Source organism: Gracilinanus agilis, chromosome 3 (assembly GCF_016433145.1).
Source record: "Gracilinanus agilis isolate LMUSP501 chromosome 3, AgileGrace, whole genome shotgun sequence".
NCBI classification, from domain to species: Eukaryota; Metazoa; Chordata; class Mammalia; order Didelphimorphia; family Didelphidae; genus Gracilinanus; species Gracilinanus agilis.
The window spans coordinates 486,463,190-486,484,397 of NC_058132.1; the positions used below are offsets into that span (position 1 = coordinate 486,463,190).

Sequence of the window (21,208 nt, forward strand, 5' to 3'; positions counted from 1 at the left end):
CGTTTAATTAAAAATCACATTTATAAAATTGTCTAGAAAGATATCTAGAATAATCATTTAGTTAAGAGATTTAAATCCAGTCTCTTTTTTAGAGAAATGAAACTGGCACCAATCTGTCCTTCCTTTCTTTCTCATTTTTTATCTTTCCTTAAGTCTGGATTCATTTAAAATTATTTGTTAGTTTTAAATGGTATTGAACAACTCGCTTTGATTTTATAAATTAGTTACTAATGGTCAGTTTCCAAGACCAGGTTAGATAGAACAACTTCATAGTTTTATTTAGCTATTAGTCACACTTTTCCTCGATAGAGCCAACACAAATGGGAAAAGTTCAACACTAAAGTTAGACTGGAATGTACATGTTATATGGTAATCGACATAACTTCCATCCTCTTCTGGAATCACACACCTCTGCAGCAATTAAATATCTTTGCTTCTAAGACTTGGATTTGTTTCCTTTCTTGCTTGTGTCTTATCTTTATACCTTTGCAGTTTTTTTCCCCCTTTCTATGTTCTCTTTGGGTCCTCCCTTTTTCCTTTATTCCTTTATCTTTCCTGTTAATTTTGAAAGTTTTGCTGCCTAAGTGTTTGAAAGCTTCTAATCTGCCTCTCTTCCCTTAGTGCCAGCAGGTTTATTTTTTGTTTTGCAAGCCTGCTCTGCCTCCTTACAATATGACATCTGATGCTGGAGGGTCGCACTTTCAAAAATGAGTCAGCTGGTACATGGGGTTATCATCAGTTTTTAGCACTTCTGTCTGGGAGATACAAGTTTGGAAGCAATCTTGGGGTTCTTACCCACAAGGCTGGTGGAGACCAGGTGTGTCACGAAGGTGATTTGCTTGCTCCCTGGGGGAGAGGGTGGAGTGAAATTTTTGCATTTGTGTCACAGCCAAGTCACTGCCACCTCCAGCAGGCTATCAATTTAGTTCTCAAAGTGGTTTTCAATGAAATTTTAAAATCTAATAACTACTACATATAAAGATTCTAAAATGAATATTGAGCTGGGACCTATTTGTACATTCTTATTCTTAGCAATAGTGTGAACAAAAAGGGGTGAACAAAAAGGGGTAAACAAAAGTTTGGAAAGTCAACTAAAGAGGTAATTTTAGACTATTTTTAAGAAATGTGGAAAATACAGAATTGTCCTTTTTTTTTTCCTGGTGGCTCTGATTATAAGATTCTTCTGATGTCTTTAAAATTTTGAAGTTCAAATCCTCATTTTCTGATTAATTCCTAGGTCAAGACTTGATGTCCCTTTGAAAACTTAGTCTTTGCTTTAAAAAAATTTTTGAGTTTGCAAGTATTGGAAATAATGTTTATATTAAATATACTGTAATATTGTTTAAAGCAGTTAATAAAATGAATTTACTTACTAGAACTCGGCCTGTTTTCTAAAAGCAACATATAGGGTAAGGAAGGTTCATAACCCTATGAATTAGTAAGGATTGACTTAGTAGACTTGGGTTTCTAAGTATCTCTAGATAAAATAAGGATAAATAGTTTTCTATTGAACAAACAAAATACTACAAAACTACTGGTTGGCAATTTTTATACAAAAACTATGTGCAATTCTCAATTATTTATAGCAAAGTTTAATACAAAACTTGGTTTCTTTTACTATTCAAATTTATCCTGGCAATAATATCTCCTATCATCCCTAGTTAGTGTGCATATAAAGAGACCAAAGAAATGTCAATATTAGCCCAACCCTATCATCATAAGAATGGTCAATCTGTTGTTGGCTGATAACTTAAAAAACTGTGTCAACTAGGATTTATTGCCTGATAACTTACAGTGTCAATTGGGATTCCTTTTAGACTAATTTGCTACTTTGGATTTTGCATGAGTAAATCATTCTATGTAAGAGTTGTTAGTCAAGAGACCCTAGCAAACTTTGCAGTTGTGTATTTTTACCTCAAATCTTTGTTCTTTAGGAATACTCTTGATTTCTCATTCAAATTTTGATTCCTTTTACCATTATTGGCTTCCACTTAATATTCTTTTTTTTTTTTTAACCCTTACCTTCCATCTTAGAATCAATACTGTATATTGGTTCCAAGGCAGAAGAGTAATAAGGACTAGGCAATGGGGGGTTAAGTGACTTGCCCAGGGTCACATAGCTGGGCAGTGTCTGAGGCCAGATTTGAATCTAGGACCTCCCATTTCTAGGCCTGGCTCTCAATCCACTGAACTACCCAGCTCTCCCCCTTCCCCTCAACCCCCCTCCCTTGCTGTTCTTAGGAAGATAATACACTGGCTTTTATTAGACAAGCTATATTTTTAAACTTTAGCATGCAACCTCTTTTATTTACTTTTCCCATGTATTCAAGTTTTTTCAGTACATATTATAAATTTGAACATTTTGACTAGGAATTTGTTGTGACCTAAAGAATTTAATGTATTACCAAATTTATTTTAAAGAAATGTTATCTTCCAAATAATTATATGTAGATATTTCAGAAAGTAGTATATTTTGTTTAATGTTTTTCACTTGCATCTTATAGATCACCAGGAGAACCTCACTCTGACGACATTGAAGCTAGCCGAATGTAAGTAAAATTGATAGTAATTATTTGGGAAATTTAGTGTAATTTGTTCATTTTTATACAGACCATATCAAGTGGCTATTATGTTTTTAAAATATAGCAGAAATAGCATAGTTTTAAAGTTAATTGACTTCAAGTAAGGTCTTAAGATGACCATGAACAAAAACATGCTTATACTTCTTCACTGTGCTGCAAGTCATTAGGTTTTTTCAGGTCTTTCATTTCTAGATGTTAGCACCTCCCTAGAACCTTCCATTTTTTTCATAGTTACAGATAGCACTTAATTCCTCTGTGGCCTGAATTTTTAGTTGTCTCTTTATCCTCCTTATATGGTAGAAGAAGGGAGAAATACAGACATGTGGAAGTATAGTTCTAGCTTTTTGCATCTTTTTCTTCCAGCTTTTCAGTTCCACTTCCACTGGAGAGACTGGGATATGACAGCTAGTCAGTGGGGTTCGGTAGGCAAATTTTTTTATTCAGTACAGATGTGCTATACTCTACAAGAACCAAATACCTGTATATGAAAATCTAAACTCATAAAATAGGTAAAATTAAAGGATGATAATATCAGAAAAAAGATTTTTAACTTTATAAATACAAAATAGGATTCACCAACACAGTTCAGTTATTATAAATGATTATGCCATCTTCCATTTGCATTGTGCTTTATAGTGTTCAAAGCACTTTTATCTATATTATAGTTTTCATGTAATTAGCATCTTGAATTTATTTAATATTATCTGACTTATCCCTTTCTAGGAACACAACTACCAAGTAAAGGGAGATAATTACTGTTAACAGTAGTACTTAGTATTATTTTTTGGGGGAGAAATAAGAGTATGGAATTTGAAATATGGATGGGACCTTAGAGATCATTTAATCCAACCCTACCCCCTCGTCCTTATTTTTTTATCAAGGAAAAATGAAGCCTACCAAAATAAATGACTTATTCAAAAAATCTCAGCTTCTGACATACTTGGCCCAGGACCAAAAATGAAATGTATTGACTCCTGTCCTGTGCTCATCACATTTAATTTTTTCTTTATAACAGAATCAGCCTTAAACACAGCAGGGGATACAAACTTTTTATAAGTATTTAAAATTTAAACCCCATCAATTGCTTAACTTAAAAAAAAAAGGAGTTCTTTGTCAAATAAAATTTTCTATGTTTGGTCTCTGCAGAAAGTTGAAGAGTTTTTTGCTTGTTCTTTTCTTCCTCATAAGCTTAAGCAAGCATACTTCTGGCGACATAGCTTTAAATATATCCTGAAAAGTAGATGAGACACATATAAAATGTGCCTTGAAACTGGGAGATTCATGCTTCAGGTAGGTGTTGGATTAGATGATTTCTATGGTCCCTCCAATCTTAAGACTATCCGATTTCTCAATTTTTAAGCAATTGACTTAATGTTTCATTTGAATGCTTAGCATGGCTATTTGAATATATACCTTATTTTTCTTATACGCTGCTTTACTTAGATATTGAATTTGTTCAAAGCATCTTTTAACTTCTCTCATTTTTTTTTTACTCATTGAAAGACATAGGAAGAAAAACTTCCAAGTTTAGGTGATAAATGAACATGAATAGTTAGAGCTGTCCAAAATAATGGCCTTTCTCTTGAGATTATAAAATTATCTTGGGTGCCATTATTTTTTGGTTATGACTTTGGTCTCATATATGCAATGATTGGTATAGATCAGGGAGTGTCCCCCAGATTATCAGCTTCCTGAAATAAAAAAGGAGTACTCTCTCCTTGTTTTCTAAGACCTTTCCAGTGCCTTCTGACATCATATTCCTCTGATTCATATTGAATTCCAGCAAATTTTTTTTCTTATCTTTCCTACTACGTTTGCCAGACACTAATAGAATTAGTCAGTTGAATGTTTTTAGGTCCAAATAATAGAACTAGAGTGTTCTCTTGATGAAATTTAACATAAGTAAAATGAGGGTGTTGAAAAGGCCATTTTTAGCTCCTACAAGGTATAAAATCTTCATGTGGAAGAGAAACTAAACCTGCTCTGCTTGGTCTTAGAATTAGGGTCATTGTGTAAAATTTATAAAACTGAGTTTTTCATTTAGTAGAAAGAAAAAAACTTGTTAACATCACAATTCAAAAATGGAATGGATTATTACTATATGAGATGTAGTGAGTTCCCACCATTAGAGATTGTCACAGAGAGTGTGGATGGTTATTTGCTAGGAGTGCTCTCAAATGGGATGCATGTAGCACCTGAGACATGTACCATTTGATTTCTGAAGTCCCATTGTTAATTCCCAGGAATCTGATTCTAGAGTTAAATTCTTTAGCAAGAGGACTATATAGCACTTCTGTAAACACATAATACTGTGTAATAGCAGTAGTGTATAATAGAATATAAGAGTATAAACAGGTTTAAAATAGAGTTGAAGTTGGAAAAAGGAAATATTTCTAACTAGGAGGGGATTGGTGGAAGTTTGATGGAGGAGATAGTATTTAAGAAAGTTTTCCAAAGCTGGATAAGGCCTTAATAGAAGAAGAATAGCCAGGTAAGGTATTATAGGTTTAGGAGTTAATATAAGCAAAGTTATGGAGGATGGATTTGTATAGGGATAGGAAGGAACATGATTTTGTTGGAGTGTAGCATATATTAGTGAGTTAGTCACATATTTAGCAAGTTTTACCAATGTTTAAGCACTGTGAGGTGCTGGAGATGAAGAGACAAGAAAAAGAAAGTCTCTGCCCTCAGGGAGCTTATGGAGATGGGAGTGTGTGTATGTGTTTACATAAATAGATAGAAGATACTTATGAAAGGGAAGTACCAGAAGCTGCAAGGTCCTAGAAAAGCCTCATGTAGAAAGTGATGCTTGAGCTAAGCTATGAAGGAGTCAGAAGTAGAGATAAAGAAGGAATATACCGCAGAAAAGGGGGACATGATGCAAAAGGTCACAGAAGAATGCCTTTTGAGGAACACCATTAGCATGGTTTGAGTAGGTTGTAGAACATGTGAAATAGAGTGAAAGTAAGTTGGAGCCAATTTATGAAGGGATTAAATGCCAACTAAAGATTTTATTTGATCTAAAAAATGTTAAGAAGGCATTAGAGTTTATCATGTAGTGGAGAGAGGAGTCTTGAGGCATTAAGATCCATGAAGGGAATAGTGTGAAATTCTTGGAGTGGTATTGAGGTTACATTAGCTTTGCAGTGAAATTTACCAGGCATTAGAGAGTTGCTGAATGATTTTGAACAGAAGAATGGAATTATTAGATCTTGGTATAATTAATATTGGTCTAACAAGCTTGATCCTGGTGCTGTTTTCAGTGGGATGTGGGATGTATGTCACCTGGGGACTGGACCATTTGATTTCTGAAGTGCTAGTTGAACTTCCAGGAATCTGTGATTCTAAAGTTAGATGATAATAATTCTCTATATCTTGGAAAGGGGCAGACCAGTTAGGGATCTTTTTCAGTTGTACAGGAATTTGGTAATGAGAATTTCTACTGTGGTGATGTTAAAATTGAAGGGGGAGGGCAGATTTAAAAGAGATTCAAACAGCTATTCAATGGGCTAGGTAGACAATTATGGAGATAGAATTGAGAAGACTTATTAAATTTGTGAAGATGAGAGATGGGGAAGAGAAAATGTCAGTTATAACTGAAGTGCTAAATGTGGGTAAATGATGACAATTGACAGAAATAGGTAAATTGGGGGGGATTATGTTTCATGGGCAAGTACATTCAGGTTTGGTTATGATTTGAAGTATTATAACATTCAGGTGGAAATATAAAAACAGGAATATAGGAGTGGATGAACAGTTGATATGAATAGTCTCAGAAATTTAGCCAAAATCGATTCTATTTTAATAAAGGAATAATACTAATATGGCAGTAGTAACAAAGTTAAATGAAAAGAATTTAGAATTAATATAAACACTTTCCCTCCTGTCACTTTGTAATTATTAGCTTTAAATTATATGTAAAGCAGAGTATACTGTAATGAGTTCCTTATCAGTTCCCTAGAACCTATTTTGATTTTCAGTATGAGCATTTATACCTTTGAAATCAGCAAATGTTATATAAAAAAAGGCTTGATACAGTGTTTTGTTGATTGTCTAGACTTAAAATAATGGAGTAAATGTTAGTGCAGTTTAAATGTAATTATATGTCATGTGTTTTTAGAGAGTTGATCGTTAAACATTTATCAGGACGTTACTGGTATGTAAAGCCTGAAAAAAGTAATTCAAGTAGTACTCCAAGGTTTTCTTTCTCTCCCCTACCTATCAACATACCATCTACTCAAGTTTCTTTCTTAACTTGATTTCTAAAACTGGAGATTAGATCAAAGTCTATTAATGGTGAGTCCTGAGAGGTTATCTTTTTATAGCAAATCACTGCCAGAGTTGTTACTAGGATATACCTTAAAAATCCCTACTTAGAATCATTGTCATTTCTCCAGAATCTGATTTATTATAGATCTCACCTACCTTTGTCTATGAAAACACAGTGTTCCTTCTTTATACACCTATGGATATGTAGTCATAGTGGCCATAAGTGTTTTTAAAAAAATATTTTCCCACAAATATATAGTTGCTATGAATATAAGATTAGATTGGTTCTCAGGTTGGGTAAATCATTACTTTACATCATTTACATAGCTTAGGAAAAATTAGAAGGCAAGAGATGAAATTTCTGTTAAATTTAAAATGCATCAAGGAAACCAGGTTTTTGTTATGTTAATGATACATTCAGAATTCTGAATACTTACTGTGTAAATGATGCTCTAAGTACTATAAAAAACTAAGCTATTAAGATATAAATTTTTAATTAAAAAAACAAATGTTAAGATATTTTTCCTTGTTATGCCTTAAAGTACAGTTTTTTCTTTTAAAATAATTGTCATAAAAATTCCAGTTTTTTTGGGAAATCCTGATACATCACATTTTTATGGCTTTACTACTGATAAACATTTAAATTCATGTTACAATAACTTAACTTATTAGTTATTTAAGAATCTTGAAAGTATTTTATCACTTCTAAAATGAGTATTTTGTGAAAAGTGGGGAAAGTATCCCATGCCTAGTAATTATTTTCAACGCAAACATTTATTAAGCACTTACCATTGCAAAAACCCTGTACTATATGATGGTCTTAGCTCTCAAAGATGCAAAAGACTGACTTAGTTTTCAGAGATCATTATCATTGTTATCATTGTAACTAAAATTTACTTGTAGCTTTAAAGTTTGCAAAATGCATTACAAATATTATCTCACAACCTCCTTGGAGATAGGTGCTTATATTATCTTGATTTTACAGATGAAGAAACTAAGATGGAAAGAAATTTAATGACTTGCTCGGTCACTTATCTAGTAGAATCTGAAGCTGTATTTGAGCTCAGGTCTTCCTCTCTCCGGGTCCAGCATTGCTATTATTCATTGTCCCACTTACATGCCACTGGGAAGCATAACATATAGACCAAAAAGTAAATATAAGGTGATTTGAAGAGAGAATGGATGGAAATGTATATCTAAGAAGATCTGGAAAGGCTTCATAGAGATATTTGGTGGAAGCTAAGGATGATGTTATAAAGGAGTGTATTCCAAACATGGAGACCGGATGATTTTGGAGGGGTGAGATAGAAAGGCAATGAAAGGAGCAGCTAAGTGACTCGGTGGATACAGAGCCATGCCTGGAGATGGAGATCCTAGGTTCAAATTTGGCCTCTTGACAGTTTCAAGTTGTATAACTCTGGGCAAGTTACTGAAGCCCATTTGCCTAGTCCTACAGCTCTTCTGCCTTAGAACCAATACTTAGTAAGGTAAGGGTTTTAAAAATAAGAAAACTTCAAATTAAAAGAAAGGCAATGATACAGGAAAAAATTCAATCTGATTTGTCAGAGATTAAAAAAAGGGAGTATTTTATTTAATTTCATTATACATATCATGATTTAAACTTAGAAGGAACTATTAATGCATTTTTTGTTGTTCATTTGTTTTAGTTGGGCCTGCCTCTTTGGGACCCCATTTAGGATTTTCTTGGCAAAGATACTGGAGTGGCTTGCCATTTCCTTCTCCAACTCATTTTACAGATGAGGAAATTTGACACCAATAGGGTTAAGTGACTTGCCCAGGGTCCCATAGCTAATAAGTGTCTGAACTCAGAGAGATGAGTCGTCTGACTTTAGACTGGCAATTGTATCTACTGTACCACCAAGCTGTCTACTATTCTGATACTTCTGGCATCATTTCTGATGCTTAATTTGAACTTAGGTTTTAGAGTTGTTAATACAAAATAAGTTGACTTAAGTTTCATACTTGTGAATGTCTACATTTCCGTAAAATAAGAAATGGCTTATTTTTCTTCATAAAAGGAGTTACCTTAATCTGGGGGGAAATGGACAAGCAGGTAACTTATTATAGAATCTAACTTCATATTTATTTTGCATAAATTCTTTTTTGACATAATTTTCACTTTGCTATTTCTGCAGCAATAAAAGGAGTGAGTTAGCCTACTGAGAGAGGCAAGGACAATAGCCTTTCTTAGGTTTGTTTTCTCATTACCATTTCCAAGATAGAGTATACAAAGAAAAGAGGAAATGAAATATGGAAGAAAATTAGCCCTATTTTATAACCTTCTGTGATCCATATAGATAATATGGCTTCATTGATTTGTTTGAAGTATTTAACATTTCTAAGAGCTTATACATATGAAAAATGCCTTCAGGTTAGGGACTATTCCATTTTTGTCTTTGGGTTTCTAGCACCTTGCATAGTACCTGGCCCATAGTAGACATAGAAAATGCTTATAGATTGTGTTTTTAAATCATTCTCAGACAAAGTAGAATTTATGTGAGGTTCTGCACATCAGATAAATGTCAGTATTGTTCTTCATTAACATAATTGCCAATATAACTACCCATCAAGATTTAGCAGTTGAAAGAATCAGGAAAGGCTTATGCAGAGGGTAGTGTTTAAACTACATCATGAAGAAAGAGAGGGATTCTTTGAGGTATAGGTGAGGAGGAGAGAGCATTTTAAGAATGAATGACAACCAGTGAAAACATTTGGAGGTGGGAAATGGGAGTTTGAGGAACAAAGAAAAAATCAATTTGGAAGGATCACAGAGTACAGGAAAGGGAATAACATACAATGAGACTGGAAAGATATATTAGGACCAGGATATGATGGGCTAATCAGATGAGTTTTTATTTAATTCCAGAAGTAATAGTAGTTTAATAAGGGAGTGACATTGTTAGAACTGTACTTAATGAAAATCACTTTGGCAAAAATTTGGAGGACTGACATGGAGAGAGGCTTGATGGAGAGAGACCATTTAGGAGATTAATAGTTTATGATAGGAGAATCACTTCATAAGCATGTGCAGCTAGATTATAGAATAAAATCAGAGTCAATACTAAATTGAAAAGAGTTTTAAAGATAAGACATGAATATAGGAACATTCCAATTCATCAAAAGTCTATTTAAAGGCAGCTTTTGATACTGAAAATAATGGGGAAATAAATTCATTTGTTCAATAAGCATTTATTAATTACCAATCATATGCTAGAGGGTGGGGGGGGGTCAAAGAAACAAAATAAACAGTCCCTGCCCTCATGGAATTTATATTTTGTTTATGTTGGGAGAAGAGGGAGGACAAAGATGTACAGAGAAAATTAAATATAAAATATATAAAGAGAGTAATTTCTGCATAGAGTATACAACTGAAAATCAGTATAGCATTCCTCTATCAAGTAGCACTTAAATTGAATTTTGTGGTAAGCCTAGAGATTCTATAAGCTAGAGATGAGGAAGTATTTTCTAGGCATGGAGATATTAGCCAGTGCAAAGATACAGAGATGGGAGATGAAATGCCATGCAGGCCAGTTTTGTTGGAAGTGATGTGTAATATGCCTGGAAGGATAGGCAGGAGCCAGAGTGCAAAGGACTTTAATAGCCCCAAAAAGGGAAATTAGGCCAGGAGACAGTTGTGAAAATTTCTTGATCAGGGAAGTAACAATGGATTAATTTTTTTTTTAGGGTATAACAGCTTAGCAACTATTTCTAGGAAAGAATTTCTAGGAAAGAAAAGACCTTGAGACTGGGAGACTAATTAGGATACTGTTGCAGTAATTTAGGTGAGATGTGACAATGGCTTAAACTATGGTGATGACCATGTAAATCAAAAGGCATTTATTTTGTCCAATATGTGCCAGACACTGTGCCAAATGAAAAGAAGGTAAAAGACAGTCCCTGCTCTTAAGAAGCTCACAGTCTAATGGGAAAGACAACATGTAAACAGCTTGTGTACAAACAAGCTACACATATGTATCATGCCTCCAAGTGCATTTGTATGTACCCACACACACTAAATTAGAAATAATTTTAGAGGGATGGCACTTAAATTTCAGGAAGATCAGGAAGAAAAAAGGGTTAGACAAATACAAGAGAAGGCTTATTGAGGTAGCATTGGCAATCCTTCTTAGCTGATGGGGTGTAGGTTATGAGTGAGTGACAGTGACAGGTTGAGAATGACTTAGAATATGAACCTTAATGCCTGGAACTGACTGATATTGCCCTGAGTAGAAAGAGTATGGATGGAAAGAGGTTGGGAGTGGGTGGAGATGATGAATTCTATTTTGCACATGTTGAGCATAAAATGTATATGGACCACCCAGGTAGAGATAACCAGCAAGAAGCTGATGATATGAAACTAAAATATAGGAGTGTAGGGCTGGATATATAAATCAGGGAGTTGTCTGCATAGTGTTCGCAGTTAAATCCACGAAAGATGATGAAATCATTGAGAGAATTCACAAGGAAAAGAGGAGTGGATTCTGGATAGAGCCTTGGGGATATACCCACACAAAAAGGATGGAGTGTGACAATGATGATCCAGCAAATGGGATGAATAAGAATAACCACAAAGCTAGAGAGAAAATCAGGAGACAAAAGTATAACTAAAACCCAGGGAGGGAGCTAGTGTCTAGAAGAGTGAACAGTGTTAGATGCAATAGTATTCAAGAATATTGAAAATTGAGAAAAGACAGTTGGTTCTAGACAATTAAGAAATGGTGGGAAACCTAGGAGAAATCAATTTCTGTTAAGTGGTATTCGTGGAGTCCAGATTGCAAAGAGTTGAGAAGTTTGGGGGGGAGGGGGGAGAGGAAGGCACGACAGTGGAGATAAGACACAGACTGCTTTTTTCTAGGAGAGATATAGAGAAGTAATTTTAGGATATAACATGATCAAGTAAAGAATTTTAAGGCGTCTTTGTAAGTAGAATGGAAAGAGCCACTAAAAAAAGGTGAAATTGAAAATGAAGGAGAAAGATGATGATCAAAGTGTCAGGTTTCTAGAGAAAATGGGATATTGGTTGACAGGCATGAATGAAAGAGTTGATATTGAGGGGGGTGTAGATTGCCTTTTCCTCTCTTTATGGAACAAGAGTAGGAAGGTGATGTTGAGGAGATAGCTTTAAGAGTAGAATTAGGAAGAAGGAGCTAGTGATGGATGACTATTTCCCGTGAAGTATTCACACAATACTTTCCACTTAAGCAGGTGGAAGGATGGGGGTTAGGGCCAGTACTTTGAGGAGAAAAGAACAGGTTTGCTTGTGCAAAGTGGGATAGAAGATCAATCAGGGAAGAATAAAAAGATTGCTGTCCAGCAGTGAGGACTCAATGAAGGTTAGTTAACATATAAACTTGTAATGGACCCAGACAGTATGATAGTATGGTTGTGGGGCTTTCTCTAGTGGTATTTAGCTGCATGTAAGATATTAACTGTAATTATCTCCATTTCTTAGGGGAGCTTAACCCATACAAAAAGTCACCTTTAGAATAAGGTCAGAAGAGTTCAGAAGTAGGTTCAGCCAATAAAAAGCAATAAGATTTAAGGACCTTTAGGGCAAAGAATAGTATTTTTCTTTTCTTTTTATCCCTAGCACTTGGTACAGTGTTTGGCAGATGGTAGGCACTTAATAAATTTGCTTGTTAAATGACTAACCACTTGATAACCTTGCTCAGTGGTGTTATAAGGAAGAGGTAAATGTAAGGTAAATGTAAGTTTGCAGAGGACAGAGGCATGAGACCAACTGGGAAAGTGTTTATTTTAGTAGGGAAAGGTTAAAAAGGAAATAGGATAACCCTAATGCTAATTACCACTACCTAAAGTCCCCAAGATCTAAATGTCTCCTCGCGGAGAGTCTTCAGAGAATTTGTTGGACTACTCTATTCCCTCTCCTCTCTCACCTAAAACTTCCCAGTTCAGGAACTCTGGCTAACCTGCACTAAACCCCCTTAATTAGTATTAAAGGTAAGGGTCTGTGGCAAGCTTGGCAAGGCCCAGGGAAAGGTCCTAGATCCAAAAAGGACCTAGACCTCTGCTTACTGAGAGCTTGATATTAATATAGGAGAGTGACAGTCTCTTAAGATATCTTCCAGGACGCACAGCACACAGGCAGCAATAAGGATAAGATCAAACCCTCAGGACTCGGCATCCACTCCCTCCAGGTTCATATCCAGAGAGAGACAGACAGCATTCCAGAATCTTTCCCAGTTGGTCTCATACCTCTGTCCTCTTCAAACCTACATTTATCTTATCTCTTCCTTATAACAGTGGAGAGATGTGTCAATTTATGGTAACAATAGATTCATGTGCAGGCTTATTTTAAAAGTATTATAGAGAATGACGGAAGACTAGGAATAGCGTCATTTTACGAAACAGAAAGAAAAAGTAGAACTCAACTAAATCATGTCCTGCTAAGAGATAAAACTGGAAAGAAAACAACAGAGATCAAAACTGAACAGATTGGCTAGTGGTTCTATTAAGACTTGTACTTTTCCTTGATGATAATGAAATCACTACTTTTGGTTTCAATGTTCCAATACCAATAGCCAGGAAGAGTGCTTGGACTTAAAAAAAAATTTAAAAAAAAATTGCTGGAGGCAACATAATTTTCAAAACATTCAAAAATCAATTTCAAAACTGTCTTGGGAAGGAATAGATTTCAAAAGAAGGGAAAAGATTAAGACAGCTTCATTATTGAGATTGTGTGAACCTAAAGATATCAACAAATACTAACTCAAATGATATAATAATAAAGCACTTGACACAGCATCTGGCACAAAATAAGCATTTTATAAATGTTAGCTATTATTTTATGTTTATGAGAATTATCTTCATGTAACAAGGATATAAATGATGCCAGAAAGAAAGAGGCTGGCTTTTGCAAGTGGGCATTTAGGTGGCATACTGGATAGAGCAGTAGGCCTGAAATCAGTAAGAGATGAGTTCAGATTTACTCTCAGCCTGCCTAACTTCTGATAATCCTCAACTATAAAATGAAGATAATAATAGCATTTACCTCACAGGGTTATTGTAAGGATCAAATGAGGTCAACTTGGCAGTTATTATCCTTTTTACATCTGAAGAAACTAAAGCTCAGAGAGATTTGGTGATTAACCTATGGCCAACACAATAAGAGATAATAGAATTTGAACCCAAATCTCTTCTGATTTAAGTTTTCTTGCCACTGTGCCACATTGATTTCAAAATCAGGGGCATTATTAGAAAGGAAAGAGAAGACTTTGTGTATTAATTAGTCAATATTGGTTCATGATTTAGGGAATTGCTGTTTCTAGAACATGATAATAATCCTATTGAAAGATTATTTGTACATAACACATCTATGTAGGTATATATAGGTATTCTGCCAATTAGATATTTAATTTGTTTCATGCTGCTCTTAAGCAGATTCTCAAAATGATCATTATGGCTTCTAATTAAATTTTTGCATGTATGCAAATTTAAAACTGAAAAGTCTTTGGAGGACCCATTATTTCTTGAAAATAACTCTTGAGACTTTCTGTAAGACTTCCTTGGCACAACTAATTTAAGGATGAGTTATGCTGGGGCAGCTAGGTGACACAGTGGTTAGAGCATTATGTTTGGAGCTGGGAGGTCCTAGGTTCAAATCTGGCTTGAGACTCTTCCTACCTGTGTGACCCTGGGCAAGTCACTTAATTCCTATTGTCTAGTTAGTCCTTGTCGCTCTTCTTAGAATTGATACTAAGATAGAAGGTAAGGATTACAACATCAAAAAAAGGGAATGAATTCTACTTTATGCAAATTATGTAACTTTTTTGGTGAACATAAGACAAAACACATTCCTTAGGAAAAACATCTTTGTTATTTATTTAGTGTGTTTCTTCTCCAACATTTATAATGAATTTTAATGGAGATGTACATAAATGAGATTTATTTTATTATTTTACTTTTAATTAAAAATGGCTTTGGTAAATCCATAGTGTATGGCTATTACCTATCTTGTTTTTTATCTGCAGAAAGTAAAAGTATCTGTTGATCCCATTTTATAGCACATTACCCTTGCTTTTTGGTACTGTTTTTGCATGAGTCATAGTTTCCAAATCTGCATGTACTTCTCAAGATAGAAGCAGAAGAATAAATTGTATTTGTTTCTGAATGTTTTGTTACCTGCCTGTGAGATAGAATGTCTTGGTAGCTTTATAATAAAATCCTGCTTTGAAGTGCATGGTTTTCTTCATATGCCTTTTATTCAATATGTTATTCACTTATTCACTATTCTTGGACCTCTGTGGTTTTCTCTGGTTACAAAGACATTCAATCTCTACTGCATCTCACCTTCTTCCCATTTATATCCCCACTATATTCCTTTTCGGGAAGAAACCACACCAAAATTAAACCAGAACGACAACAACAACAACAAAAAACAACTTAGAGGGCCAGAACATCAATATACATGTTTTATATTTAGTTTAGGCTCTCTTTATCTCCTAGGATACTGTACCCTTCTCTTTTTCGCTTGGGCTATAATAAAATGATTCTGTATTCATTGTCCTCCTATATTAGCTTCATTTTACCAGAATCATAGGATCATAGAATTTTAGTTAGGACTGATTTTATATACTCCAAATAACTTTCCCATTCAGGAATCCCCTATATAACTCAGTGGGCCAGATGGTCTTCCAACTTTCTTTTGAACACTAGTAAAAAGTGCCCACTATATGCAAAACATTCTAAGCACTTGAAGGTTACAAATATGTTGACTATATATTCCTTGTGCTTTTTGAGGTCAATAATATACATAATAAACTTAGAAGACAGTACAAGATTAACTTATAAAAATAGTAGTAACAGACTTTGTCATCAAAGTTCCTTTCAGAATAAGAGTAACATAGGCAATTGCCTATCAAAATATTTTCATGTATATAAGGTGGTAAATAAATGTAATGAAAAAAATAAGTTTAAGTTTATAAGTTTGTGAGATTTTATAGCCAATTAGAAATGTGGTATTTGCAGACTGTTACAAGTCTAAATATAATCTCTAGGTAAAAGGAAATCAGAGGTGTATTTTTAAATTTTGGAAAGTGGTTTATTGTAAAGTCTAAAATTTAATAATAAAAACATTTTTAAAAAACAATATTTTTAATGTATGAAAATATTATGTAGAATCCATGTAGTTTTCATTAAATATGCTTAATAATTTATATTTCCCAAAGCCTTTTTACACAAGAATGAAATAAAGCACAAAACGTTTTACTTACATGGAATATCTTAATAATGAATGTTTTCATTTAACCCTACTGATGATAAAACACATTTTTTGTCAATGGCAACCTAGTTTTTGGTAAAAACTGGATTCTTACATTATTTTTTATTTCTTTTTGATATCATACATACAGTGCTTGACTAATTTTTGCTTTGCTGAAGATCTGAATGAGCTTTGTATATGAACGCCATACTAATCTTTCTGCTTACTGTTTGAATGTTCGGTACAGGAAGCGAGCAGCTGCAAAGCATCTAATAGAACGCTACTACCACCAGTTAACTGAGGGCTGTGGAAATGAGGTCTGCACGAATGAGTTTTGTGCTTCCTGTCCAACTTTTCTTCGTATGGATAACAATGCAGCAGCTATTAAGGCCCTCGAGCTTTATAAGATTAATGCAAAACTCTGTGATCCTCATCCCTCCAAGAAAGGAACCAGCTCAGCTTACCTTGAAAACAACTCTAAAGGTGCCCATAACAACTCCTGCACTGATAGGAAAATGAACAAGAAGGAAGTTCAAGGCCCTAGAGATGACTTTAAAGGTAAGATGTTCCAGCATTTTGATTTTAATTCAAATTTATTTTTTGAAGGTGATGCTAGAAATGTCACATTATTAAGAAATGAGAGTATAACATAAACCTTGCTCTTTTCAAAGGATACAACAAGCATCCCTATTACAAGCTAACTTTATTTTTTTCAAGCATTTGTTATTATTCCCCAGATCTGACAATGCATAATACATTCCTATGGAACCAATATTATAAATGGTGGTTAGCTTACCAGATAGGTCTGCAAGAATTTATTCAAATCTTATTGTACCTAAATTTAATTGTTAGACTGTATCTTTAGTAATAATCCTATGAATAGATGGCCACATGATTCTTCCCTCTTTCTTGGGTTTACTCTAAGCAAGATTTTGAAGAAGTGAAGGTTAGAAATCTCCCTTTTGCCTTCTTATACCTTCTAATATCCTTATGATCTTTACCTGGGAACTCAGACCCATTTACCCTCTCTATATCTACATGTTCTCTTATTCAGAATGATAAAATTTGCTCCCAAACTCCCAAGCTCTGCATAAATAGTCTGCTAATCTTGTAGGGATAGAAATATGTGAATTTAATTTTAAAAATGCTTACTAATCCAAATAAATCCCCAAATGGTGGGATAAATCAATAAAATGAAAAGTTTGGGGCTGCATGTGGAGATTTTTAAAAAACCAGTAGTCTTTCCTATAAACAAGTCATAAAGTTTGCCTATCCCTGCTTTTCTCTTCCCTTCTACTTCTGTACTTATAAATTACCTAGATTATCTTTTAACTCCAATTTGTTTTACTTAATGATTCTCATGATAGCCAGAACCATTTGTATACAGAGGCATAAAGTACAGTATTAACTAATTAACTAAAGACCACATATATTTCTACAGTCATATTTAAACCCTCATGTATCCAAATCTTTATAAGTGAAACACAGTATTTCCATGATTAAAGCAAAATGAAAATTTATATAACATTTGCCAGAAATAAAAATATTTTTTATCTTCTTTCCTCTTCTCCCTGTCCTCCCTTCCCCCAATTATTCAAAAGAATTTTTGTTACTTTACTTTCTACCTAATGTTTCCTGGCTTGACAAAAGCTTGAAAAGTCCTGGAAGTGAGAATCATGGAATGTCTTGTCCAGAAGACTGTACATCTTATAGGTGGGGAAACTGTAAGCCACAAAAGTTAGATTACTTACCTAAGGTCATATAGCTCATTAATTAATTTTAGTTACAGAACCTCATTTTAAATCAGGTTTCCATATTCTCATCCAATGACATGTTCTATTCAGATTTTTTGAAAGTGTGAGAAATGGTTTTTAATTTGATCTTAAGTTAAATTTTAATAACTTGCTTCTTAGAAAAATATGTGCTTAGTATACAAAAAAATTCAATAGCCTTTCCTTTAGGGTTCACTTCCCCAGAACAAGTTGCAGTAATTTTGAAGAAATTTTAATTGTGTTGTAGGTTACCCCTATCAATTTCACTAAACTGGGATAGAAACTTATTTTAATTCAACAGCTATATTTGAGCATGTTCCAAGCAACAACCATATTTTGAGCAATCTTATAGAGATAAACTTTTAACCCAAATCTCATTTTCCCACAGTTGTAAAAAACATAGCATGGTTTGTGGGATTAAATCTCAAAGTTCCAGTTAATGAAGAATATGAAAAAACAGTTTATTAGATGTCAAGCTGCAAAATCATTTCCAGGAATTAAGTTAAACACAAGATCTAAGCATCCTTACATTATGGACCCAAAAGATAGTGTTATATTGAAGCTGCACTATAGCAGGGCTCTGTTTAAAAGATTCTCTTTAGCTACAGAAAAATTTAATATTTAAATAGCCTGATGTGACCTTGTTCATTGGAATTGAGTTGTTTGTATTTTTAATTTACTCTTTGATTCTCTATATAACAACTCTGTCTAGTAGTAATGCAAAGTTAAGTATGGTCCAGTAGGACCATTTACCCCTTGTTCTTCAGAGTATTTTTCTGCTATCCCCTATTTTCATTAAAGTAGGGAAAGAGAACAGTGACAATAATGAAGTTGTCTACAATAGTGTGAGAATAAGACAGAGAAAGGTATGTGAAAGAAGCATATGCTTTGTGATCATAGATTATTTTTTAAATCATCTAAACATGATATGAATATAAAATTATAAGATGCAGACAAAACAAATTACTGAATATATAAGACAATCATAAAACATAAAGTGTTTTATTAGGGAGAAATCAACACATATCCAGAATGTCACAAGATAGCATCAGAATAAATAATACAGTTTAAAAAGGAAAAAGAAGAAAATTTTTAAAGAATTTTTTTCTTTTAGGAAATGACATAAATTTGTAATATTAACACTTGATTTAAAAGATAAATTGGTTTTTTTAAAAAAGTTGATGTTCAACCAATAGACTGACTATTCTCGATATTGCTCTAAATCAATGTAAACAATTATAAATATTAAATTAGTTCTCTATGTATTTTAGGTTATTTAATAGTATTTTTAAACATCTTAGAACATTTGTCTTGCCAGTTTTGAGAAGTAATATACTGGAAAGTAGAAGTGATATCCTTAAATAGAAAGCAAAATGTATTCTGCTTTAGTCATGATATTCAACCGTGAAGTTTACTAACATCTTTATTTGCTGTTTAAAGATTACAAAATGCTATGCTTGCTTTGAAATGTTAGCTGTCTCAGCTGAAGAAATTGAGTACCTCTTCAAAATTTTTTTCATTTTCAATTTTTTTGATGGAGAGGAAGAGGTCTTCTTAAAGCTGTTATTGTGGTGTCATGTCAACAAGAGCATTCAAGTCACTTATGAAGGCCAAATCTTCTTAATTTTGGTTTCTTCTTAATACTGGTTTCGTATTCATAATTTAGTCTTGTAATTCAGGTAGTCCAACTTGAAGTTTATTTTTGTGTGCTCTCCTCAACTTTTGGTTTCTCCTCCTAACTCTCCATTTCTTCTTTCTTTCCCTCCTTCTCTATCTCCTCCTCTCTTGCTCTAATATGCCAGTAAACCTCTGATTTTTATCAATTTGGCAGGTAGCAATCTTTCCATTTTTTGCCCATCCTGTTCATTTCTTGTTATGCATAAATGTGGAGTAGGGAGGTCTGCCCAGTCTTCCTCCTGTCCTCTTAATTATTGTGGAGATACAGGTCAAGCAGCACCTGGACTGTCCTTTGGCTATCCTTCATTCTCATTGTCTCTTTTTTCAATTACATATTTCTTTGATGATATAATTTATAATCCTTTTCCTATATAATTCCTAGTTTGTAAAGTGTTGCAATCTATTTATACCCATATCTCTCCCGTTTTCCTTTGTATGATCCTTGGCTTCAGCTCTTCAAAGATACATCATGACTTCTAGCCATACTCATTACCAGATGAATGTTGGTTTTAAGATTATTGACTTATTTCAAGTTGCTGCTTAGTGTCTTTAAAAATACTTTGTAACTCCCAAAGGCAGTACATTTTCCTTCTTGTTCTCTTCTGAGCCTAACTCTTTGTCTCTTTTCAGTAACTCTCCAAGACTTATAGTCTAATGAATAGGTTTTAATAAATAGTTCTTTAGGTTCTCCCTCCAATTGAATATTATAGTCTAAACAATGAGTATTCATCGTCCATATAGTTATGCCTGTGTGAATAGTTAAACTAACCTCTATTGTGAATATATATTCAGACAGTAATGTCAAACTGAAGTGGAACTGGAACCCATATCGACTTAGAAAACCACAAATTAACATTATCTGTGTGGTATTATTTATTTTGTTAAACATTTCTCAGTGGTATTTTAGTCTGGTTTAGGGAGTATTTCTCCCCAAGAGTTTGACATCTCTGTTCTAGGGCTTGATGTAATTAATACAATGTCATTCTAAAATTGTAGGACCTCACCATCTATAGAAAATTACCTCTTCATTTTAAGTGCAAGGCTGGGTCTCCTTTCTGAGAATAGCAAAAAATATAAATAGCAAATATGTTTTCCTTTTTTTGTCTTTCTTGATTTTAATCATCACAAAGACTTTAAACAAGATAAAGTTTTTCTGGAAGTCTTGTATAAATTTAATAGATTCTGGAAGATAACGTGTGTGTGTTTAAACCCTTACTTACTATCTTAGAATCAGCACTAAGTATTTGTTCCAAATCAGAAGAGCAGTAAAAAATGAGGCAGTTGACTTGCTCAGGTCACATAGCCAGGAATTATCTGAGGTCACATTTGAACCCAGGATCTCCCATCTCCAGGCCTGGCTCTCTATCCACACTGAGTTACCTAGCTGCCCCGGAAGACAACTTGTTAGAGAATTACCTTTAAGGCAGTGGTTCCCAAACTTTTTTGGCCTACTGCCCCCCCCTTTCCAGAAAAAATATTACTTAGCCCCCTGGAAATTAATTTTTTTTAAATTGTAATATCAATTAATAGGAAAGATAAATGCACTTGTGGCCATCACTGCAGCACCCACCAGGGGGTGGTAGCGCCCACTTTGGGAATCACTGCTTTAAGGTGATGTTTTGTTCCATCAAATCTGATGCCTTTTTTTTTTTTTTTTTTTTAATATC

General features: G+C 33.9%; 1 protein-coding gene across 5 annotated transcripts in view; it reads left to right on the forward strand.

Moving 5' to 3' along the window:
* Positions 1–762: 762 nt before the first annotated feature.
* UBE3A (ubiquitin protein ligase E3A) overlaps positions 763–21,208 on the forward strand; it is a 76,701-nt gene continuing 56,255 nt past the window's right edge. Inside the window, exons 1-3 of one of the 5 annotated variants that reach the window (XM_044670415.1) lie at positions 763–817; positions 2,505–2,549; positions 16,340–16,650. In XM_044670415.1, the coding sequence (XP_044526350.1) occupies positions 2,548–2,549; positions 16,340–16,650 (313 nt within the window). In that variant the 5' untranslated portion in view covers positions 763–817; positions 2,505–2,547. Of the gene's footprint in view, positions 818–2,504; positions 2,550–16,339; positions 16,651–21,208 lie in introns of those variants that run through there. The other 4 variants (XM_044670413.1, XM_044670412.1, XM_044670414.1 and 1 more) reach the window with 4 other exon arrangements.